Below are 26,136 nucleotides of genomic sequence, written 5' to 3' on the forward strand. Positions count from 1 at the left end.
GTTACCCAAAGCTAATACTGTTGCACAGTTTGTACTTTCCACACATATATACCACATATATATACAGATTATACACATAGCTATTTACACAAATAATAAATTACTGAATTAATGAATTACTGGCCAGTAAAATTAACATTTAAAGACAAACAAACAAACAAAAATTTTTTAGCTTAATTCACTCCTTCACATATCCCCCTCCTTAAGAAGAAGGTTACCTTCTTCAAGAAAAAATAAGGGAATTTTTCAGTACTGAGTTTCCTTAAGAAGGCTTATTTTTCACTTTCAGTTTCTGCACCATATCTAGATAAATAGTCAGCATTATGGTGTTGACTACCCGGCCGATGGTGAATTGTAAACCTAAATGGCTGCATTGCAAGGTACCATCTTGTAACTCTTGCATTTTTATCCTTCATTCTGTTTATCCATATAAGTGGGTGGTGATCAGTCACTAAGGAAAACTCTTGGCCTAGAAGATAACATCTTAATGACTCTAGTGCCCACTTTATTGCTAAACATTCTTTTTCAATCACACTATACCTAGTTTCTCTAGGAAATAGTTTGCGGCTTATGTAGAGCACAGGGTGCTCTTCTCCATCAATTTCTTGGCTCAGCACAGCACCTAAACCATTCTCAGATGCATCAGTTTGTACTATGAACTTTTGCTCAAACTTAGGACTCTTGAGAACTGGTTCAGTACAGAGCATGTTTTTAAGCTTCTGAAAAGCTTCTTCACATTGTGGACTCCATATAACCTGGTCTTTGCAATTCTTTTTAGTAAGATCGGTTAAAGGAGCAGCAATTTCAGAGAAATTTGGCAGGAACCTCCTATAATAGCCAACCAAACCTAAGAAAGAACGTACCTCTTTCTTTGTTTTTGGTGGAAGAATTTCAGCAATGGCTCTAATTTTGGTTGTGTCAGGCTTTACCTCTCCATTTCCTAGAATATAACCCAAATATCTAGTTTCTGTAAAAGCTAGAGCACACTTTTTTGGGTTGATTGTAAGACCAGCAGACTTTATGAGAGACAGTACAGTATCTAGATGCTGAAGGTGACTTTGCCAATCTGAGCTGAATATCACCACATCATCTAAGTAGGCTGCACAGTAGGCATCATGCCCTCTAAGGATGCGGTCCATAAGACGCTGAAAAGTTGCAGGAGCCCCATGAAGACCAAATGGCATGGTTACAAATTGGAAGAGCCCCTGGCTTGTTGCAAAAGCTGTTTTCTCTCTTGACTCTGGATCTAAAGGTATTTGCCAGTAACCTTTTGACAGGTCAATGGTAGAGATAAATTTAGCTCCACCCAGCTGGTCAATTAACTCATCAATGCGGGGCATTGGGTATGAGTCAAATTTAGATATGAGATTTATTTTCCTAAAATCAACACAAAAACGAATAGAACCATCTTTTTTCGGAACCAACACCACTGGTGAACACCAGTTACTTACAGAAGGTTCAATTACACCAAGTTCTAACATCTGCACAACCTCCTGTTTAACAATTTGTTTGTATTTTTCAGGGGTCCTATAGGGTTGCTGACGAATAGGTTTGGCATCAACCGTGTCAATGACATGCTCAATAAGATTAGTTCTTCCGGGTGTTGTAACAAAAATATCACTGTATTTGTCAAGTAACGTGCACAATTCTTTCTGTTCATCTAGAATTAGCTCAGAAGATAAATTAATTTTACAGGCTTCAGAGCTCTCTTTGTCCAGTCTCTGATATGCTTCCTCAGCCATATCAGGTGAACATTCCTGCAATACCATCAAGGAAATATTTTCTTTCCTCTCCTTCCACTTTCTAAGGAGATTTACATGATATATCTTTTTGTTCCTTCTACCTGGAATCTGTATTTCATAATCTACTGGACCCACTTGTCTTAAGATTTGAAAGGGACCCTGCCACTTAGCCATTAATTTGTTCTGCTGACTGGGAAGTAAAAGTAGGACTTTTTCCCCTGGTTTAAATGTTTGTTCCCTTGAACGTTTGTTATACCAGGTACTTTGATTAACCTGAGCATCAGCTAAATTTTGCTGTGCCATCTCTGACATTTTGGACAATTTCTGTCTCATACAATCAATGTAATCAATGACACTCTGAGGACTGTGCTCATCACTTACCCAGTTTTCACGAATTACATCAAGGATACCCCTAGGTTGCCTTCCATAAAGTAATTCAAAAGGTGAATAACCAGTAGAGGCTTGGGGGACCTCTCTATAGGCAAAAAGAAGGTAGGGTAACCACCTATCCCAATGTTTAGGGTCATCCTCCACAAATTTTTTAAGCATACGCTTTAAAGTCTGGTTCATCCTCTCTACTAAACCATCTGTTTGGGGATGATAAGGAGCAGTTCTTAGTGCTTTTACTCCAAGTAGTACATACAGCTCCTTCAAAAGACTTGAGGTAAAATTTGTTCCCTGGTCAGTTAAGATTTCCTTGGGAATACCAAGAGAGCTGAATATTTTAATAAGAGTATCTGCCACAGTTTTGGCTGTAATGTTTCTTAGGGGTATGGCCTCAGGGTATCTAGTTGCGTAATCACAAACAACAAGTATATACTGATTACCCTTACTACTCTTTTCTAGGGGACCTACTATATCCATTGCTACCCTGTCAAAAGCTTTACCCACAGCTGGGATTGGGATAAGGGGAGCTTTGTCACTTTGCTTAACCGGTGCAGTTTTCTGACATACAGGACAAGAACTGCAGTATTCAGCGACTTGTTGATGAATACCTGGCCAAAAAAATCTGTATAAAATTCTATTCAGGGTTTTCTCTCTACCCATATGACCAGACCATGGTGTTTCATGTGCTAAACGAATTATTTCCTCTCTAAACATTTTTGGAACCATCACTTGCTCTTGTGTTACTCCCAATTTTTTGTTTTGTCTTACCCTCATAAGGATACGATTTTGTAAAACATAGCAAGGCTGTTCATCAGATATTTCAGAATTACTTACAACCTTTTTAAATAATGGCAGCAGACTGCTGTCTTTTCTCTGAGCTTTTTCAATGTCAATGTCCCAATTGGCTGTAGCAGGAAAGTCTTTTTTGGGCTCACTGTGTTCAGTTTTCCATTGAGCCTTTAAAAGTCTTTTTTCCCTTTTAGTCTTACCAGGCTTACCTTGTCCTTTAAACAAATCTGAAGAAAAAGGAAAAAGTTTCTCCCAGGTTCCTTCACTGGCATCAGCCTTCTTTGCTTGTGCCCGCGTAGTCACTGCTACCACAGGTCGCTCAGTTTTCTGACGTGGCAACAAACTTAGAAAATTAGGAAAGTCTCTCCCAATAATCAATGGATAAGGCAACTTGGAAACCAGTCCTGTAATCACTCTGTGGACAGTCTTTCCAATTTTAACTTGTATTTTGGCTAAGGCATGTTTTCTCTTGTCTCCATGGACACATGTTATAGTGGTGTTTCCCAAAATATGAAGATTTCTCAGCAGTCCAGCTTTAAGAAGTGTCTGGGGACTTCCACTATCCAGTAGGGCTTGTATTTTCTGGCCATTTACACATGCTTCAACTAGGAAACCACCATTGTCTCCAACAACATTAGAAGGGTTACATTTGCTTTGTGTTTTACGACAAAATCTCGCAATATGTCCAACTCTCCCACAGTTGTGGCATTTTGGATCTCCACGGTCTTGAGGATTTACTCTGAGCTGCGGCTCTTTTTGCAGAAGGGGTTTGTTTCGCACAGTAATTCTTTGCTCAGCTTCCCTTCTGGCTAGCAAAAAGTCCTCTGCTAGAGAAATGGCTTTTGTACTTGTTTCAGGACGATGCTCCTGTACCCATAACTTTACTTTATCAGGTAGGATTTCAATAAATTGCTCCAGTGCAATCATTTCAAGGATTTGCTCACCAGTTTTCCTTTCTGGCTGGATCCATTTTAAGAGCAGTTCATGCAGCTGGGCATATGCCTCACGAGGACCATCAAAGTTGCTGTACCTGTAGGCTCTGAATCTTTGTCTGAAGGTTTCAACATTTAGCTCATACCGGTGAAATATGGCATCTTTTACATAGTCATAATCCTGAGCATCTCTGGCATTTAAACTGCTGTATGCTTTTTGTGCTTTGCCAGTTAAATACGGAGCAAGGCGTACCACCCATTGGTCTTTGGGCCAAAGGCATGTTTTGGCAACTCTTTCAAACATGGTGATATAGGATTCAATATCATCCTCAGCAGTCAATTTAGTCAGACGGAGATCTTTAAGACTTGTAGTCTCTTGAGGTTTTGGACTCTGCTCTTTCCAGGCTTGAAGTATTTCTGCAAGCTGCTTGTGCTGCATCTGTTGTAGCCTGAGCATTTCCTCACGGTGCTCCCGTACCTCTTGTTGAAATCTCCTTTGCTCCTCCTCTCGCCTTTTAGCTTCATCTTGCCGCCATCTTTGCTCCTCCACCTTATGCTTCTGGTCTGATTCTATTTGCTTCAGAACCATCCATTTCAGAAGTTCATCTAAACCTGAAGGAGGTGAAGATGCAGAAGTCTCTGTCATATTAGGCTGCTCTTCCTGTTCTGTTATAAAAACCTTTGCAATATGTGTCTTTGGTTTCACTGTAGGCTCAGCAGTAGTTATCCCTGTGGCACCAGTCAGAAGTTCTGCTTCACTAGTTATTTCCTCCTTTTCCTCAGGGAAATCATGTGAAGGGCCTCTGGAAGAAGGATCATCTTCCTGCTTGGACATTCTGACTTTCCTTGCAGGTTTCTTCCACTCGCCTAGCAGTTTTACTCCAGCTTGTGACCTTGTATTCACTTTTGCACCTGGTTTTTGCTTCTGGGTAATTTTTGGGGATTCTCTCCAGGCTTTCTTTTTCCACATCTGTTACCCTGGCACTGCCTTTTGCGGCACTTTACTATCCCACCGCTGCCACCATAATGTCACTGGGCGTGTGCAGGTTCAGTAGCCAGACAGATCTTGAGTGGAAATTGTGCTTTATTTTTTATCACATGCAGAAAAAAAACAGTTTTTTCAATGGTGCAATACCAACTTGTACCAGCAGGGGGTCAAGCACACTCCTGGAGCTCTATAACTACCTTTTACAAAGGCTTAACACAGACTCCCAAAAGAAACCAGTCTGCAGCTTTTATAGCCTCCAAACTGCTCTATGCTGCCCCCGGTGGTCAGCATCTACTCTATAAATATTCATTCAGAGAGGCTGCCCACCCCTTTAGGAAGTGGCTTCTCTGAGAGCTCCAGGTAAGTGCTTTATTCAACTTTACTTTATACATGCAATTGCAATGTTATGTATAGAAACAAAGTAGTTTTATGCACTCACTTTTATATACACTTATGGTAAACCTAGCTTTCTATAAGCAGTAGTTTCAGCACGATTTAAAACATACTTCCAGCACAGCTGAGGCACATGTTCCAAACAAAGTAGGCCTCAGTTTGTTACCCAAAGCTAATACTGTTGCACAGTTTGTACTTTCCACACATATATACCACATATATATACAGATTATACACATAGCTATTTACACAAATAATAAATTACTGAATTAATGAATTACTGGCCAGTAAAATTAACATTTAAAGACAAACAAACAAACAAAAATTTTTTAGCTTAATTCACTCCTTCACAGTGACCCATGGTTATTAAGGGTAATCGGCAGCAGAAAGGGTCAGAGAAGGGAGGAATTTATAGGGCATTACAAATTTACCAGCAAGTACATTGCACCAGTTTGGTGATTTTCCAACTAGGCCTGTCAAATACCAGCCAGGTGGCAACCTATTAATAATATAAAAGAAAGTTGCTCTGTTAGAAATCGGCTGGAAAATTCAAATAGGTGTCAAATCGCCTCCCTGCCCAGTCCCCATGTGGCTCCATTGTCTAACATATGAGCAGCATCCAGCTGTCTTGTGAGCTTTATTTCCAGGGGCATTGAAACACATCCTTGAGCATATACATTGGTATCTGAGTAAACTGTTTATTTTAATAATTAGCCTTGTAATGTTAGAGAGTTCTCTCGTGGGGTGGGTTTATGGTTATTTGGAAAAAGGAAAATAATCTGTTTGTATCCAAATGAACAAACCAGAAGGGAGTCCCAGAGTATAAAACAGGCCATACATGAATCAGAAACATGCCCAATGAATATCCCAGTCACTAGAATTCATGGCATTGTTGCCTACCCTAAAACAATGACTTTCTATTTTTTGTATTCTCAGCATTGGGGCCACCATTAAGTAAGTACTTACCAAGTTCTCTAGTTGTGTTGGCTTCAGGAGGAGATGGGGCTTCTGTCATATTTAATTGTTGCTGATCTGTTGCTATCTTGAAGCACACCTGAGATGTACCTTGGTCTGTACTGATGTTAAACAGCAAGAGCTGGGGATTTGGCTTGGGTTGCCCCTGTGCCTCTTGCACATGAATCTATTGGGAAAAGTATAAAATAACATAAGCTATCTTTAACTATATTAAACCCTAAAGTTCTGTCCTGTTAATATCTACACAGCAACTTTTGCGATTTGCCTTACTTCCATTATTTAATTTTCTTCCTCTGAAAAAATATTTGCACCTAAAAATAATGTTGAATGTTTGCTTAATTATTCTTTTTAGAGCACAAAGACCTGCGGTATGCCCTGTGCAGAGACCAGTAATGCCGGGGGGCAGGGGGGTATTACATGGTATTCCTAACACTTGATACTTGATTACTACCTTTGAAACATTTTTTTCACTGAAAGTATGTAAGTACTTAAGTATTTTTATTTTTAGCATTTTTATTGTTTTCATCTGTTAGCTTTTATAAATAAACAAAGTACATGCAAATTTCTTCTTTGTGTCATGAAAAGGTGCTGGGAAAATCTGGTAACAATTCAAGGGCTGATAATGAGTTTCCACTTTTCCACTTCAGGTTCACAAAGCCAGTACTGCATTTGTAGATGAGGCTGCCCTGGGTACACCGACCCAATGCCCAATGCTCTCCTATCTGACTGGCACATTCACAAAAGTCCATGTACTTGAAACATAAATATATAAAACTAGCTGTAGATCTTAAGATCATCTAAGCCAATTTTAAAGGTATTTTGATGCCCTTATTGTCCTGAGCTTTGTTTATCTTCCTACATTATCATGAGAAAAATTTGAAATCAGTTATTTACACATATACATATATAAAACTGACTGAAGCTCTTGAGATCACAATCACCCTGCTTGTTCAAGAACTCATCCAGGCCCCTCTTAAAGGCATTAACAGAATCTGCCATTACCACATCACTAGGAAGGGCATTCCACAACCTCACTGCCCTCATTGTGCAGAACCATTTGTGTTGCTTCAAGTTTTGTTCCTTAAGTCTACCTGATTTACTAAACATTTTTATAGATTAAATAGATCTATGAATATTTCCCAGCCAGACACATGTAAACAATTTTGGTGAAAAAAGAGCTAAGTGACCTGAACTTTGTTTACCTAATAACAGAGTAAAATGTGAAACAATTTAAGTAATTTCTCATACTACTGTGGGAAAGAAATGATATGTTCAGCAGGTCCAGTACTTACTCTATAAATCTCTTGCACCCCATTCTCCTCTATACTTCTGTTCCATTGCAAACAATTTTCACCCAAAGGTGCTGTGCCACTGACATCTTCACTGTCTACAACAAACAGGATCAGCCAACATGAGACCATGCGTTTTCATTTGATTTCACATCCCTAAATTAACCTCTGGTAAATCTGGTATTTTCCAAAATAACAAGTTGGAGAAATTGCAGTCTAGGTTGCACTTTTCCCTTCAAATTATGGTGAGATCTCTTTGGTTTAGTTTAAATATATTACTCCTGAAATACACTCCAAATATTACGTTTGATATGCCAAACAGACCATGCTCATTACTAACAGCCAATATGTACTTTGAAATGCTGATATACAAACAAACAAACAAACAAAGAAATACAGTATGTGAATTAAAAATACAGATTTTTTTTTAGGAACATGTGGCAATTCAGCCCAAACCACAAGGTGCAAAATTAAGTTGAAATGTACAGTGGGCACAAGGTAAAATAGACACAGGTACAGACTCACCTTATTTGAACTGAAAAGAAACTTAGAAAGATACAATTTTTCACATACATAGTTTCCTTTTTTGAAATTTTCTTTAGCAACTACAACCATGCACTTACCATGCCCCAAGGTGCGGAAAGGAATAGATGAAGACAGTCCTGTGGATGATTCAGTAACATTAACAATATATTCTTCCTCTGGGGGCAGCATTAAACATAGCACCGGATTCCTACTGCTTGTACTGAAATTAAACATTATGTTCAGCGATATTTTTGGGGGTTTCCAAACTTGTCCTTTTATCAAGACCTAAAAACAGGAGACATAGGGGCACATTTACTAATCCACGAATCCGAATCATGAATGGGAAAAAATCGCATTGGAAACAAAAATTTCGGAAGATCGCAAATATCACGAAAATGCTTATGAAAAAATCGTATTAGTCACGATAATATCGTATTGGCGATCCGAAAGTCACGAAATTTTCATACTGAACAATTATAAACAGCGGTAAAACCTTTCCGATTTTTTCGTACAAATGTCCGAAAAAGTCGTGCGCCGTACGAAAAAGTCTTACGGACGCCCGAAAAAAACGGCGAGAATACGCTCGGAGCGTTCGTGCTTTTGTAAATGTGCCCCATAGAGTTAAAGCTCACAAAAAATAAAAAAGGAATGTATGTGAATTGTTCTCATAATATCATATTTATCACTTACCACTACATTTCCAGTTTATATATGTATATAACAATATTAGAGTATGTTTCAGGAGCTGCCTCTATCTACACGTGCAAAGACTGTTTGGACTTTACTGATATGTTAACCTCCTAGAATTCAAATCCAAGAAATTTCCGGGCACTGTTATGACACAACAAACTCAACCCTACATCTTGCTATGCCCTCGTCACAGCCCATTACAACTTGACTATGCTTTTCCTCTACCCTGATAGGAGGTATAAATATAGGTGGCAAAAAGCAAGGAAAGAAGCCCATGTCTTGAGCTCAAGGTCTAAGCATTTTAAGCTGCCATTGCTGGTCACACACAGGCAGATAAATATCAATCATTCTGGGCTATTTGTACCAAACTGTCCTGGAAGGAAAGCAAGGGACATTCTGGCAGTAACTCCATACCAAATAATTCTAGTGGCTGTTTTTTTCCTATAGAACTAATGCTACCATGTATGCTATATAACAGATCAGAATCTTCTGTACAGGCCCAGTCCTTACTGTGTATTCCTCTAGTTCTTCATTTTTTCCAGAACTCTTTGTCCACTGCAGACATGTTGTATTGAACAGTGTAATGTCACCAAATCTCTTTATCACTGCAGACAAAGTAAGTAAAAATTGAATCAACGCCATTTATTTAACCATAATATTGTTGTGTGTAATTGATTTGTAAATCTATATCTATATCTCTCTATATTTATTATATATACAAATCCACAGAATACTGTATGTGTCTTCTTCATTTTACACTTACCTGCTAAATGTTCAGTACAGTATAACTCCATAGATTATTCTGTGTAGTCAGTCTTATGTGCAAATGTGCATTTTAAAATAAGTGTATGAGCTGCATAATGTTTCACAAGCTTATAACTGTGAAATAACATGAAAAGGCATTCTAAGAATCTAATGATGTGAAACCACAGTTGAACTCAGATCTAAATTACAATGTTTTACCCTGGCTGAGAATTTTTCTTTATTGTTACCTACTAGCTGTTTCCAACGTTATATTTATTGATATTTCCTGCATCTCGGGGAACACAGCTCTCATTATCACCAAGTAGTTATTTCCAGGAAGAAGATCCAAACACTGAAAACTGTTGTTTGTGAGGAGCTTGAAATCTTTTTCATGAACATAATGTATCTGGTGCCATCCTTTTCCAAGAATGCTAAACTTTTATAACATAATAAAGAGAAAGGGGAAATGACATTTGATTTCTTTATGATTTCTTTAAGTAAAATATAGTAATAACCTGAAAACAATGAAAACATCTTGCCTACCTTATATAGGATCTCCCAGTCTATTATTTCAGAACTTTTTCTCCACCGTAGACACGTCTCATTGAAAACAGTCACGTTCCCAATTAAAATTCCAATCACTGTAATGTACAACAGAACTTATTCAAATTAATTTTAGAAACCCATTACAGCATTCTTACAAAGTTTCTGGGTGAACTTGTTTCCATTTCAGGCCACACATAACAAATGTGTCGCTGGAACACCTTTGAACTTGACAACTAGTGACACTAAAACTCCTAACAGAATCCAATATGGTGGATAGGGGGCACAGATCTTCACTAGTGATGAGCAAATTTTTTCGCCAGTCATGGATTTGCAGTGAATTTCCGCATTTCGCCATTGGGGAATTGTTTAGCGAAAGTTCCGTAAAAATTCGCCTGGACAAATTTGTCACACAAAAAAATCTCTGCACGTCAAATTGAGTGCGGCCATGTCAAAATTGTGCGCTGTTGCGTCAAATTGGGCATGGTTGTGTCAAAAAAAGCACGGGCAACCAAAAAATTCACAGGACAAATACAGATTCGCTCATCACTAATCTTCACTGCTAAAGGATAGTGTTTGCTTGTACAGAAGTACAAAACATAAGGGTGTATGTAGGTTCCTGAGTGCAGCAAGCAAAGTGCAAATTCAAGCACATTCATCATGTTATTTGGAGTAGAAGGCAGGAAGGACTGAGTGGCGCTAAGCGCAATTATACGGAAGTGCAAAGAGCATATTTTGACGCAAGCAGGCATTGCAACTGCACTTGGGGATGAAAATGAGCCCATTTTTAGTCTACTTCTTAGTTAACCTTTAGTTCTCCTTTAATGTGAACTGACAAAAAAATTTACTCTAGCTGGAGTAGAAAATATTATTGCTAATAAAAAAAATTACCTTTACATGTGACATTTACTTCTTCCCATTTTTCATTTAGGGTGCATCTTGACACACTTCTGTTGCCAGGGTTGTAGTAACCATGCACACATTTGTATTCCACTTCACTTCCAAGGTTTGTTGTTCCGCTCAAAATCACCTGTGTATTGGGAACTGGAGGTGGCAGCCCACAGTTTATTTCTGAAAGAAAATGACATCATATTAATTGATATGGGCCAAATGATAGAGCCAATAAACAAACTGCTTATATAAAGTCAGCATATGAGGGGTGGGGATAATGACTGGTCACTTTCTACTGACTATAACAGAATTAAAATAGCCCTCAGATCTATGATGGCCACCACAAAATGCAGACTAGCTAGTTTAATGTGAAGGATGTAATACAATAGGGCAATGTAATAAAAGGGCCGAAGTTTAAACCTACAGTGACCAAACAATTGTTTGATTTCTAACAACATACCAGTGTGACCTGCTAATTGGTTTCCATGGGTTTGTAAAACTACAGCAAATACTGTCTCTTATTCTTATACCCCCTTATGATCATCAACATCCATATTCTAAGCACAAATATATATTGGCTCATGTGTCACCAGCATTAGGAGCCCCTCAAATTGATATGGAAGCACTGTATTATAGAATTAGATTATTATTAAATGTACCTTTACATATAAGGTCAGCTCCATCCCATTCTCCATCTTCATTACACACAGCAATTCCATTCCCACTCTGCTTGACATAGCCAGACATGCATTCATATGCTATAGTGTTTCCCAAAGTGGTGTTTCTTGCAAATTTTGAGGATGTATGCTGAATGGATGGAGGTTGGCCACAATCCACCACTGTATATGAATAAGAAAATGTTACTGAAACATATTAGCTATTAAGCTCCAGAGACAGCCTCAGAAATCAAGCAGGATATCTGGTGCTCCATCTGTAACAATACATCTATTTTTCTAATAGTTCCTTTGAAAGTGTGACACAGTTTAGGATTATTAGGCAAAATTAAATTGCTGCAAAAACTATATTTGGGAGCTTGGTCCCTTACTGAAAGTGGTGTAACTAGATGTTACTGAGCAGCACCGCAAATTCAGTCTAGGGTCCCTAAAGTTGACCTATTCTACCAAGATATATTGAAATATAATAATTAGGGCCTTACTGAGTCCCCTACACTCCTGGGTCTGCTTCTTGTATATTTATGCCCCTGCTTACTGAATACCTTTTCATTAGTCAGTTACTGGGATTTAGCAGTCTATCCAAACTGTGAATGGTTTTGCGAATGTATCTAACAATACATATTTTTAACTACAAGAGTTTAAGTATTTTGATTAGCCTCTACTGTTTGGGGCATATGTGAGTTAGTGAGGTCAAGTTTTCCTTTAAGCTGTGGGAGAGGGACATGAGGATTTTATCCTATGATGCATTGACCAGGCATGTAAAGACCTTGGTTACACAGAACCCTTTAGGTCAACAAATTGTTTTGCAAACCAAAGGTGATATGTCCCTCTCATCATCAGTATTATTTTTTAAAAATCGAAATCTTCACACATTACGAGTCTCACCTTGGCATGACAAAGTAGCTGCTTCCCACTTTCCATTTTGTGCACATCTTGCAAAACCATAACCACTGGATGCCACATATCCTTTCATACATGTGTATGTCACATTGCTTCCAAACGTGGTGTTGTCTGAGGAGTTTATTAGTGCATTGGGTACGACTGGTGGAAAACCACAGTCTATAACTAGACAGAGAATTGCATTTGTTTGCATCAGAAAGCATTTGCTATGTTATATCACTTACTCTTTGTTCCTATTGCTTCATCACACAAAATGGGGATCATGGAGTCATGTAAAACATGGGTTCGTGGGACTATTTTTCAAAAGGAAAGAGGAAACTAACAAGGAAAATTTGCAAATGCAAAAGAAACAGATACTTACAAAGATGTCACTAAGGGAGGAAGCAAAAACAACAACTGGGTTTTTAAGTACTGGCATAATTGTTTCCTTTGCTCTGTCTTCTCTAATTTCAGTGAAGGTGTTACTGACTCAGCTTGCAATTTCAGTCTTGCCTAATTTTCCACTATTATCAACCTTTATTATTTTCTTGTATTGCCAGTAGGGGGAGCTGATTAGCATCATTAGGGGGTTTGCCAGTAGAATATGAACAGATATAAAGTTTTTTCATATGTAGAAGTAAAAACAAATATTTTTTTCATGCTGTGCAGAAGCCTTCTACCTGTGCAAACAAGACTGGCTCCTTCCCATGTCCCATTAGAAGTGCAGATGGACATGGCGCGTCCCGCAGTAGCAGTGAATCCTGCATCACACCTGTATGTCACTTGACTTCCAAACGTAGTATTGCCTTCTAGATTCATTTGAGAATGTAAAAGCGCAGGTGGTTGTCCGCAATCAATAACTATGAACAAAAGTTATATTCAAAGTTACTTATAAGGGGTGGCTCACCTTCAGGTTAACTTTTAGTATGTTATAGAATGGCCTAAACTTGGCAACCTTTTAATTGGTCTTTATTTTTAATTGTTTTTTTGTAAAAAAAAGACAAACCCCTTTTATACATCCTGGTAGCTAACAAAAATAGCTTGAAAAAATTACCCCCCTAACGTTTTTCTTTCTTATAATTTGTCTCATATTTTGTATAGACAATTGCAGTCTTTGGACTGTGGTAGATTTGTTTCTGCAAATCTCCTTGGCATAAATGATGGCATGAAAATTAACTCTCTTTCAAAAAAAAAAGCTGTTAAGCATTGTATATCTGGTTTGTCTTCATGTTTTCTTCTATGATAAATCTCCTCATTGGATGGGATCCCTGATCCTGTCTAGCTCATCTGGCTCATTCATTAAAAAGTCAGAAGTGTTGGTGCAAGTAGCTTTCATGCTCTCCTGGAGGTTTTTGCTTGTACAAACAAGATTTGCCAATGTCATGGCTACCATCCCTATTCACTTGGCTCTTAAGTGTGTATTGCCTCCTAGTTCCACAGTCACACGTGGCATACTTTCCACTCCTCTCCTCCTGTGTTTTTTAGGCAGGTGGAGAGAAGCAGATCCTCGTTCAGGGTCAGACTGGGCTGGTGGGACACCGGAAAAAAAAAGCTTGGTGGGCCCCAGCCCTTCTGCCCCCCGACCCCCGTCTATAAAGAGGTGGGCATGAGTGCGTACAGTTTTGTATTTTGTTAGAACAAACATGTAGACCATAAGGACCTCATACTTAACATCCATTCTCAGAGAGACAGACTTTAATGGTGCCATCATTTCAGCAAAGTACAACATGACGTTCCATTTGCAATGAATGGTGTTCCTCTGCAACATGTTTAACCATGCTAGATATATTGCATATAATAATTATATATAAAAGTATCATAATGTAAAAATGTTTGAACCATATTGTGCTCAAATACATTGAATTCTGATTTTGGCTTAATACTTAATGGACTGCAGGAAGATGTTGTAACCCATGGTGTCCAACCTTACAACCCAAGTTGATGCAAAGCGTGCCTTTTTTGTTACATCCACATATTAAATAACATTGGCACATAGGTGAATCTAGCAACACGGTTGGCAAAATTGTGTCTTTTTTTCAGATTACAGCAATATACAAATTGTTTATCTTTACAATAATTTTTAGCATTTTCCCACCTGAGCATAAATTCATGCGACTATGTGCTTGAAAAGGTTCTGTGCCATTGTTTAGCCTATATCCCTCCATGCAGTAACACTCATGGTTTCCTGGGACATTTCTACATTTCGCATTATGTCCACAAATGTCTTCTGCTTCACATTCATCAACATCTGGACATCACATATCAAGAAATAAGAAATATTAAAGTTATATATACAATTTTACACATACAATGAAGGTTTTTTTTTGCTAATCACAGCCATTACTTGTGACTGATTTTATTGAAAACTATTACTTTACAAGGTAGGACATTTTATTACCTACGCATCCATTATCACTGTTGGCCTGGAATGGTTCTGTTCCATTTTTCAGTTGATAGCCATCCATGCAATAGCACTCATAACTCCCTGGGATATTTTTGCATTTTCCCTTATAGCCACAGATATCCGCTGACTCACATTCATCAATATCTGTTCATGAAAATAATAAAAAATACATATATAGTAGATGTATGTAGTACAACTAAAATAATCTATTTTTTTTAATGCTTGGGAATAGTCAAAATTCTACTGAATGTTCTGTCCTGCCCTCAATGTATTTTCAATGGTATGGAAATTCTAGAAAATTCATTAATTGAATACAAAGAGAAAATGAAAGCAAGATATTTAGAATACATAGTGACAATGTTACTTTAATGCAAGAGTTCTCATCTAGTGAATGGTGATAACAAGAAGATGTGTGATAGGCCTGGGATACAAAGAAAATTTGGATGGATTCATTTAAATGATTTTATTCTATGACTAAAGTTAATAGAATTTAGTATTATATATACTATACCAAGAGAATTGGCCTGTTAATGGGTAAATGCTGAGCAAACAAACTCTTAAATGCTGCCCACAGTGGGTTTCAGCAAGGACATCTCCGAGATGTGTTATAGAACAGTGGCTTAAATATTGGGTGCGTAGGGGGTGCAGCTGGTACCTCTCTATAATGGAGAAAGATGGCCATTTTGGCATTTTACTGCCAATAGATTTGCCACATTAGAGCCACCTAGAACATTATATTTATTCTGCTTTATCATATTTATATACTTTATCATACCTGAGTAAAGAGCCCTAGAAGCTTTCTCTGATTGCAGCTGCTATTTTAGCTTGGTGTTCATAGCTTCCAGCTCTACCTGTTATAGCTCAGATCACACATTCCTAAGGGTGGGGGGAGTGAGTTTTATGAATTCTTATAGGGGGGGGGGGCAGTAGAGGGAAGAGAGGAGAGAGCTGTGCAGACTCTGGCCCAGGGAATGAAGGATTTTTCTGCGAGAGGAAGTCAGATACCCTAAGAACATGTTTACAAAAAAGGAGACAAGAAATCCTCTGTTTCTTTTGATAGAGGACTCAGTGTAGCTTTTTTGTAAATGCTTATGGCTGTAGTTACATAAACCTTTCTGATAAAGCTTACTTTCCTTCTGCTTTAGGTAATGGAGAACTATTGATTGAAAAGTCCTACATTGTTAAACGTTCTACATTTCATGAAAGGGCCTATGTTTATTTATTGTTCAAAATATGATTTAATAAATAACATATATGTAACCTTAAAAAAGTTAAAAAAAAGTGTTAAAGGATGGGCTCAGCAACCATTTTCTGCAATCTTACTGACTGGATTCACAACTGAGAAATGCAAAACACTCTTATGTATAACAATGCACACATGTTTATGTTGCTAGCTCGGATACTAGCCATAAATAACAATACTTTATGCCAGCAAACTTGTATGTATCTATATGTAGGTGCCAAAAAACATAAGCTTTTGGTAGAGACTAGAAAGAACAATCTGAATGAACACTGGATCCTCCACACAAGATTCACTTGAAGCCTAAACTAAATCCAACCCCTTTGTACAGTACTTGATTGCACTGATTGAAAAACATACATACTAAATTCCACAAGTGAAGTTACTAGTAACAACCAGTTAGCAATTAATTTTGAATAGTCTGTTATATGTTAAGAGCTACTGGGAACTGCACTTGCGCAATTTAGCACCTATGTTTGTAAATCATCCATGATAACTTTTTTGGAGGATCATGGTGTTTTAGCCCAATATTCAGTATGGAAAAAGTTGCAGAAAAAATATTGTGCTATTTGCCACCAAACACAGAAAAAAAGAGGGCACAGTTACAAAGGTGTAGGTGCAAGAGAACTAATGGATACAAAATCAAGGCCCTAGTGCACAAACAACATTACTGTTAGGTTAGGAAATGGTTTCCTATTGATGTATATCCCCTAACATTCCTGTCATGTGCGTTATACATATGGTGCATTGTAGGGGCATGCCAGAGAATGTCAATGTGCCACTGCCAACCATCACAGACAGCATTGCATGAGGAGAATGGCAGAGCATTCTGGGAGAGCAAAGGATTGCACTTCTGAGGCTATATGAAAATTTCATAGTCGCAAGGGCTTTTGCACCCATATTTTGCACTTTGTACCTTTACCCATTTTTGATAAATTACTTTTAGGTATGGATTCTTTATTCTGCTTTTAGCAAGTGTCTTTCTCTGTGTGTGCGGCTGATAGTGGTCACTTTTATGTAGTGCCAAATGGCTGTTCTCTGTGCTCTCCAGTGTGTATATGGGTACTTATCCTAAAGATAAATAACTACATCATACCAATGTTTAGCAATGCCAACAGTAATGTAATAAATCATAATAGAACCATCAGTCTACTTGCACTATTTATCTCGATGTAGATATAATATTTATCATTAAAATATCACCCTGATTCTCTTAGCCCTTTCTAAATAGGAAAATCTAAATAGGCAAAGATCTAATATCAATAAAATTACATCTTCTATACAGAGTCAGAACTGTCAGACTTCTTTAGTGTCAAGAATTGAAATATTTTGAAAATACATGTAAATGAGGCCATAAGCAAATGTCAGCACAGGTTATTATAATGATTGTGTAGTATTATTTGTGATGGATGCAATATTGCAGGAAATAAAACTGGATGCTAATTAAATTGGAACAATAAAAATAAACCATGCATGTATTATAACCTATTTGCCTGGAACCTCCATTGTTTATAATTAAGGTGAAAATAATACATATGCATAGAAAGTGAGTGTTACAGCTAGATACTTTTTCATTTGGAGCTCTGTGCATATATTATTATGCCACATCAGAGCTAACTTTTCAGGTTACACACTGATGAGACACCCACATGCACATTTTTCTAGGCTCATTTACTAGGGAGTTCGAACTGGTTGCTACAGGGTCCTACACTGATGTCAGTTTGCACCTATGATTTGCTAGTAACTGAGCCATTTATGTGTTCTGGTTCTGAATGGTTACAAATAACTAGTTTTGCTAATGTTAACTAATAGGCCCAGTTAAATCATCTGAAAGATACTGTAATTATTAAATGGTGTAATAAATAATATGGCCATAGGAAAAGGCAGATAAGTAGAGAACTTTGGCAGCCTTTGTAAAAATCTACTCACCAGTGCAGAACGTGCCATCATTAGGTATAAAGTGCTTGTGGTTGTTGGAAGGCCGATATCCATCCAGGCAGACACAGAAGAAGCTGCCATGTGTATTGTGACATGCTGTGTGATTCCCACAGATCTTGTAAGAACCAATCTGGCACTCATCCTTATCTGCAAAATAGAAACACATATTTTAGAAATAATGTGTTGCTATTTATTTGAATGTACAGGTATAGGACCCGTTATCCAGAATGCTCGGGTCCAAGGGTATTCCGGATAAGGGGTCTTTCCATAATTTGGATCTCCATACCTTAAGTCTACCAAAAAATCAATAAAACATTAATTAAACCCAACAGGATTGTTTTGCATCCAATGAGGATTAATTATATCTTAGTTGGGATCAATTACAAGGTACTGTTTTATTACTACAGAGATAAAGGAAATCAGTTTTAAAATTCTGAATTATTTGATTAAAATGGAGTCTATGGGAGACAGGCTTTCCATAATTTAGATAGATAGATACTGGAACAAGGGCAGTACTCCTAGGATTTTAAGAATTGTGAGCAAAATGTAAATGCAAAAATAGAAAGGTTAATTACTCGACGTTTCGGTCTCACACAGAAACCTTCATCTGGAGTGAAAAAACGAGTTCATCTGGAGTTTTTCGTCTCCAGATTTCAGGTTTCTGTGTATGTCTTTAAATCCTAGGAGTACGGTCCTTGTTACGGTGCATTTTTTTTGGTACCAGCACCCAGGTTTTGTTGCTGCACATGGTGTGCACCCTGTGGACTATTTCATATAAATACAGTATATATATATATATATATATATATATATATATGTATATATACATACATATATATAGAGAGAGAGAGAGGTACTCTTTCTCTATAAGTCTATTTTTCGACGGGTGTGACGGGTGTGCTCCACTCTGTTCTCTGAACATACATTTAAAAGTAAATTATATCACATTTGTTTCAGCCATTTCCACTTGAATTTATCTATGTTCTCTTTCTGGTAAGAAATGAAAATTCCTAATTAAACAGAAAGGTAATTACTCAAAAAGATTTTATGATCCTAATTGTGAAATGTAATTGATGCTGAATGGATATTTTTTCATTTTATGTATGATATGCCTGATAAACCATTTGTGTGTTAGTTGCCTGAAGGCAAGGCTGCAAAAGACAGATGCTGGTTCTCTTCCATAGAAGAATGATTAACTTTGCCAGATGAAACATTCAGCAAGGAATTAAATTACTGTCTGTAGCTTTTCCAACAAGCTGTTTCCAATGAATCCCTGCGGCAAACATATCCCTTTGTGCTTAAAATACAGCTATTTGGGGTACACTAGAAGGTTGTAAACACAGCACCAGGCTGACCATTCCATTTGCAATATAATAGGCATTTCTGTTACATACTTAAAAGTTAACACAAAAAGCAACTGACAGTAGTATTGGACCTCAATAAATATGAAAAAGCATATATTTTGTCTGCCTGTGTGCATGGATATGTGTACAAAAATTATAAATAAATAATCCCCAATAGATGTTCATCTACAAATCCTTATTTCAGTAAATAGTTGGCAGGTGCAGCATTGAGACCTGCAGTACCCCAGATTCTAGCTCGCAACCCATAAATTAACAAATGTGGCCATACATGTATGTATGTATAACTTTATTTATAAAGCACCACAAGGGTACACAGCGCTGTACAATCTTACATGGGCCCATAAAAGTATTGGCCACTATTTATTGGACCGATATCTGACCAGATGTTGAACAGGCAGGTTTAAAAATCCCATGGCCTGCATTCAGTCAATATGATCCAATTGTGTGGCCCTTGGGCCAAATGACCAGATCAACTTAATATTGCCTACCTCAAGGTGGGCATATTTTACATATCCTCCTAGAGGGCAGACCCTGAGAATCTGAAGCCTGATACCTTTCTCTCAATTCAAGACAACAATTTGCTGCATTTATTGCATTCTGCCACAGTATTTGTGATTTTGCCTTTTTTGTAACGTTGGCTGCAATTTTTAAATCGAGGTGAGTAAATTACCTATAAATCATTGTGAAGAAGAAAAAAATAAAGGGAATGATACCTTTGGAATAACAAATGTTTATTTATGACAGAAACTATTGTGTATCTTGTTTTGGAAATGCTGGCTTGCTTTATGGCAGAGATTCTACCTATATACTTAGGATCAAAGCACTTGTCTCACAAGACAAGGATGATCCCAGAGAATTAATGTGTCTTTATTTGCAGGTTTTGTTACAATGCTACAAGGAAAGTACTGTTGCACTACATCCATATACAATGTAAAGATCAGTTGTGGGTGCTACTACTATGTACATGCTTAACTTATTAGTCCCAATATTATTTTATGTAGTGTATTTCACCCTGGGCTTTAGCCCAGCCCAATAATAACTTCTCTATTGGCAAGAATTGAATAATATATAGAATATTAAATGTTGGTCTTCTGTTGATTTGGATAAGTACATAAACATATTTTTCACAAGGGTTTTTTTCAACCATAAACCCAATATTCAATATTTGCAGGGCCTTAAACATAATGGCCCACAAGATCCCCTTTGCCATGTACCCATGGTTTTGCATAAAACCATACTATGCATTGTTTTCATTGCTTATACCTTTTCAGTAGTTCGGTCCATTTTCATTTTTTAAGGCATTTTTTTTTTAAACACTGAAAAATATTCAGTGAAATAGTAAATGTATCTCTCTTAAGGATACCTACTTACCCAGACAATGTGTCCTTCCATTCCCAATTAATCCATAGTTACAGATACAGGAATACTTTTTGTTTCTCTCAAGGCAGGTGGCATTTGTATGGCATTTCTTACATACATCTTGGCCTGATGCATCTATAGAATAAAAAAAAGTCAGCCTGTTGGTCAACATATCAACATAATAGTAATATGGTCATTAATAGTGACGTTAGCAACAAAAATATGGTAATGCTTCATGTTTCTGAGCCCTACAGGCAAAATCAGTTCAGGTCCTCCTCATATCCCAAATGTTGTGGTAGATCTTTCTAATTTCTGGGACCTGCACTTGGCCCTCTATACTCCTTCATAGCAGTGCATGGAACTGCTGTCTCTATTATTGTACTTTTGAGCACTAACATACACTTAAGACCAGTACAAAAGGAGTAAGGGAATAATATACCTGTACATGGAACCATACAGATCTGAAATGTGTGCACCCAAATCTGCATGCAATTATGTTGCTCAGTAGAGGTACAACACACCACAAATGTCTTTCTATATAACTATGTATAGTTTAAATTCATTTGCACTGTTGCCTATGTATAATACATGTTGTTGCACTTTTCAGCACCTGCCATCAAGTTTGCTATGGTATGGCCGATTCTACTTTTGTTCTAAAATACTCTTTTATTATATCTTCCTGTACCATTGTATTCAGTCTTGAAATGGTTCTTGTCTAAGGAAGCACTTCTTCGCCTTGAAGAAATAACACCAATTAATAACATCGGTGATGTAAGAGGCAGGGGATAAATACAGGAAAATCCGGCTATTTTTAGAAAAAAACATTTGCAACAATCTGCTTAAAAAAAGGCCAGCTGCCATACAGTCATGTTACATTCCTGCCAAATAAGGGCTTGCAACAATAAGAGAATCATGATTATTATATAAACTCCCCACTGCCAGAAGATTTCATAGTCTAAAGGAATTAAAATTGGAATTGTCAACACCCCTTTTAATGCCCCTCTGCAACAATTCAAGGAACTGATTTCCATTAAAAATCTTTTTGGTTAGACAGTTTCATTGTGTGAAACTATAATGGCCTGAAATTAAAATCTTTATAGTTTTTAGATACTAGATCTAGGTGTTAGAAAATGCTTAATTCTATTCATCTCAATGTTCCCACATGAGACAACTTCTGTTGGAATTACTCTACCACTTTCTTTTCCAGATTTTAACTTTAAACCATTGAAAACACCACATGTAAAAGAACAATGGCTGCAACTCTGCTTATAGAGGTCTCTTTTACTCCCTTTTGTTGGGAATTAACTGAAATGTTATTTAATTATTAGTAGAGAGAGAAAGTTGTTTGCTTCTCACTGTATCAGGTAGTAAATGGTAGCTACCAGAACTTAAAGGGGTTTGTTCGCCTTTGTATCATGTAGAGAGGGATAGTTTGAGTTTGAATGGTCTTAATTTTTTATTGTTTGTGGTTTTTTTTATAATTTATCATTTTGTTTAGCAGCTCTATAGCTTGAACTACAAATTACCTTAGCAACAAAGCAGTGATGTGAAATGCGAATAGGGGGGTGGATGCAGGCTGAGAAAAAGGCTGTGTTAGGACTAGAGGGGGTGCAGGTTTTTATCTGAGAAAGTTTCACCCCAATTTGACCATAAAATGGATAATTTTCCTGGTATCTTTGCTGACCCAGTGTAGAACTGAATTTTTTTTATAACATACATAAAGCAATACAATATTATGGTCACAATTATCTATAGCTACTTACTGTACTAATTGCTTTATAATGGGATTCAAATAATGCTTAACATGCAAACATACCCCCTTATGGCCTATTTATCCAGTCAAGTCAAACCATGGTATAGCCTGCAATATTTACACAGAGAGGTTGGTGGGAGCACTTCAAGGCTAAGTAAAAATGTATAAGTACAATGGAAGTGCAACTAATTTGGCCAAATCAGCTACAAGAATACAAAAGAGAGGGGGATTGATCAATGCACATTCCCTGGCTCCAGGTTTCACTAGGAATATAGTATCTATATAAGTGTAAATATTTACAAATACAGTATTTTCCATGTATTTGTAGCACCCCTTTAAATTGTAGTCTTATGCCTTTAATTTATGGGTGTTGGATTGGGCAGTCTCTCTCCTTCTCAAGCCACAAGAGGGGAGGATTAAGCCTGTTGAGCCAATGTTGTGGTCTTGGTAATCTTCTATAAAAGCTAATAGCATGGAACCAATGCCCAGGTCAGGAGACACTAAACCCAAAAAATGCTACAATGCAGGGAGGGTCAGCCTTTCATAATACGACAGGAAGTAAACAGTTAGGACCACCGTATGCGGTTTACTGTATATACTCGAGTATAAGCCTAGTTTTTCAGCACCCAAAATGTGCTGAAAAAGTCACCCTCGGCTTATACTTGAGTTGGGTGCCATGGGTCCCTCCAGACTAGCACCCTCTGTCCTTTATGTGCAAATTAGGCCACCCGCAACCAGACCCTCCAGTGCCCTGGCCCGCTCCCACATCCATCTTCATCTACCATCCTCACCTGCCCCATTCTGCACTAGACATTGCACTTTATATTCTATATAAAATACATATATAGTTTTGAAGGACTTTAACTCTTTGTTTTTTAGCTTGGTTGCTGATTGAGCTAAGGGGGTAGTACTCTTAAGGTATCATATTGTTTTTGTTGACCCTCTTCTCCACTTACAGAGTTAGTTATTTTATTGGTATTTATTTTGATTATTGAAACTTATCAGTAGCTGCTGCATTTCCCACCCTAGGCTTATACTCGAGTCAATAAGTTTTTCCAGTTTTCTTAGGTAAAATTAGGTACCTCGGCTTATATTCGGATTGGCTTATACTCGAGTATATACGGTACCTTGACATGGCATGGCGGCTTGTCAATTTTTTTTTATCAAAACCCCTGTTTTTGTAAACACTTGCATAGATATTAGAATAGGCACATTATCATAGATACTAAAATACTGTTTTTGTAAATACTTGCACTTCCATAGATACTATATTACTAGTTATTAATCCCCATCTTTTTTGTATGCTTGTAGCCTCCAATATGTGCCAGCCCTGTCACTCACTGAACCATGTTTTAGCAATATAAACAACATAATTGTGCTCAGTCAGTGTCATTAACTAAAGTTTGCTAATTTTGTGTATTAAGCTTTTTATTATTTTAATATTAATATTAGTATATTATAAGGCTAGCATGCAGAGCAAACATTTACATTATGGCTGCTAGTCTGCAGTATTCTGTATATAAGAATATATCATGATTTATATAGTTCAATATAATTTTAAGTTCTTACAAACAGCAACACTCTCAGATCCTCTGCAGTGACACATGGCCAGAGATAACAGCTTAATATGCATGTGTAATTTCCTTTTTAAGTTTAGACATCTGGCCAAGTAAACATGAAGCCGCTAAAGATACGAACATTGACTGCCAAATGATCCCACTATGTATAAGCTCTTCCTCTACTGACTTTTATAGAAATAATATTGAAACAATTGCATCATCATATAAGTCATTGTTTTACAACCCAATCTTGTTTTATAGCTAGAACTTCCTTCCAGTTCCTAACAAGCTTCCTTGATCATTTTTACTTTAATGAGATTGCCAAGATTATTTTTTTTCACAAGATTAAGAATTCAGATTGACCCTTAGTAAATCCTTCTTAGTGGGAAAAGGGAAATGGGTAGCAAAATCTAGACTGGAATTATATGAGAACAGTCAAGAATGAGTCCAAGTTTGTTTTTATTGGAAGAGTTGTCCAACAGAAAAAACAAACACTTTTGCTTTCAGATGTAGACTATGATATCACCAAGGTGTATTGTTAACCTTGTTCTTGATGGTAACTAACATGCTTACAGCCTTACTTGTGGCAAAACAATCCTATTGGGTTTATTTAATATTTATAGAATGTTTTTTTAAGCAGACTTAAGGTGTGTTGATCCAAACTATGAAAAAAACGCTTATCCATAAAACTATCTCCTCATGTAGCAGCTATTTACAGACCCCCAGACAGGGCCGGATTTCTTAATGTGGCACCCCGAGGCCATCCCCATTGCTCCCCCCCACTCCAGTGTATATGCGCATGTGCATCCATTTAACTCACGTACATTGCAGTGGGGAGAGAACAAGCTGACGTTTTCTGCACGTCCTGTCCCCATTGCTCCTTATGCAAGCAAATTTTCTGTGCGGCTTGGGTGGCATGCCACTCCTAAAATTGTGCCGCCCTAAGCCCAGGCGTTTTTCCTTATTCTCATTGTGAGTGATATCCCTTTACCCAGTCTATGGTTCTGAGTAGCCTTCCTTAGCTCAAACGGTTATTTTATCCACACCACCATGGTTCTCGCCAGTGGAAGCAAAAATGCAGCTCATGCAAATTAGAGGCATAGGGTTGCCACCTTTGCCACCCCCTTTGGGGGTTATGTAATAAAAGGCACTGAGTTTGCCCAGCAGCAGTAACCCAGAGCAACCAATCAGCAGGCAGCATTTACCAGTTTAAAAGCAAAAATCTTATAGGTTGCTATGGGTTACTGCACCTTTTATAACATATGGGGGTTTGTATTTTATTAACTTGCCCCACTCACATGTAGATTTAAAAAAAAAAAAAAATAGCTAAAATGTGTAAAATATTTTCAATTAAATGATGCTGCCTGAAATTAACTGTGCAGTACCATCTGTTGCTTTTCTACTTGTTGTAGATCCACTGAAGCACATTTGTTACATACTTAGGTGTGACACCCATTTTCCAGTTCGATTGGGACCCTGTATTTTTCCGTAATTTGGATCTCCGTACCTTAATTTTGCTAAAAATCACTTAATCATGAATTAAATCCAATAGTATTGTTTCCCCACCAATAAGGATTCATGCAGCTCAGTTTCCCTCAAATACAAGGTTCTCTTTTATGATTTCAGAGAAAATGAAAGATAATTAGGAGATGGCCTTCCTGTAATTTGCAGCTTTCTGGATAATGGATACCATACCTGTATTTATTACCATGAGGTTGGCTTTTGTTTCAGATGACAGCTGTGGGCCTTTCAATAGGAAAATCATACATTATGCGGGGGGCTGGGTAGGAGTTCCTGTGCACCAGGCCCCACTTGGAGCAGACTAGTTACACCACTGCCTTCCTATATGTTTTTGGGAGTGTGGGAGGAAACCAAAGTACCTGAAGGAAGCCACACAGACACAGGGAGAGCATACACTCCATGCAGATTGTGCCCAAGGTGGAATAAAACTCAGGATCCCAGTACTGAGATATGTGAACACCACCCACTGAGCCACTATAATGGCCATATATAAAACCATTTCGATTGTTTGGAATAACTGTCCCTTTAAATGTGTTTTTGCAGGTTAACAAAGGGCA

The 26,136-nt window shown here is 37.6% G+C and overlaps 1 protein-coding gene across 1 annotated transcript in view; it reads right to left on the reverse strand.

The window, feature by feature from the left end:
* The window catches only part of susd1 (sushi domain containing 1), a 59,358-nt gene that overhangs the window by 26,915 nt on the left and 6,307 nt on the right, over positions 1 to 26,136 (reverse strand). Inside the window, exons 2-15 of the mRNA NM_203891.1 lie at positions 20,759 to 20,881; positions 18,015 to 18,170; positions 14,840 to 14,989; positions 14,537 to 14,689; positions 13,122 to 13,301; positions 12,448 to 12,627; positions 11,548 to 11,727; positions 10,889 to 11,068; positions 9,998 to 10,095; positions 9,707 to 9,890; positions 9,221 to 9,315; positions 8,119 to 8,305; positions 7,499 to 7,593; positions 6,198 to 6,372 (exon numbers count right to left, since the gene is read on the reverse strand). Of these exons, the coding sequence (NP_989222.1) occupies positions 6,198 to 6,372; positions 7,499 to 7,593; positions 8,119 to 8,305; positions 9,221 to 9,315; positions 9,707 to 9,890; positions 9,998 to 10,095; positions 10,889 to 11,068; positions 11,548 to 11,727; positions 12,448 to 12,627; positions 13,122 to 13,301; positions 14,537 to 14,689; positions 14,840 to 14,989; positions 18,015 to 18,170; positions 20,759 to 20,881 (2,136 nt within the window). The remainder of the gene's footprint in view (positions 1 to 6,197; positions 6,373 to 7,498; positions 7,594 to 8,118; positions 8,306 to 9,220; positions 9,316 to 9,706; positions 9,891 to 9,997; positions 10,096 to 10,888; positions 11,069 to 11,547; positions 11,728 to 12,447; positions 12,628 to 13,121; positions 13,302 to 14,536; positions 14,690 to 14,839; positions 14,990 to 18,014; positions 18,171 to 20,758; positions 20,882 to 26,136) is intronic.

This window comes from Xenopus tropicalis, chromosome 1 (assembly GCF_000004195.4).
Source record: "Xenopus tropicalis strain Nigerian chromosome 1, UCB_Xtro_10.0, whole genome shotgun sequence".
NCBI classification, from domain to species: domain Eukaryota; kingdom Metazoa; phylum Chordata; class Amphibia; order Anura; family Pipidae; genus Xenopus; species Xenopus tropicalis.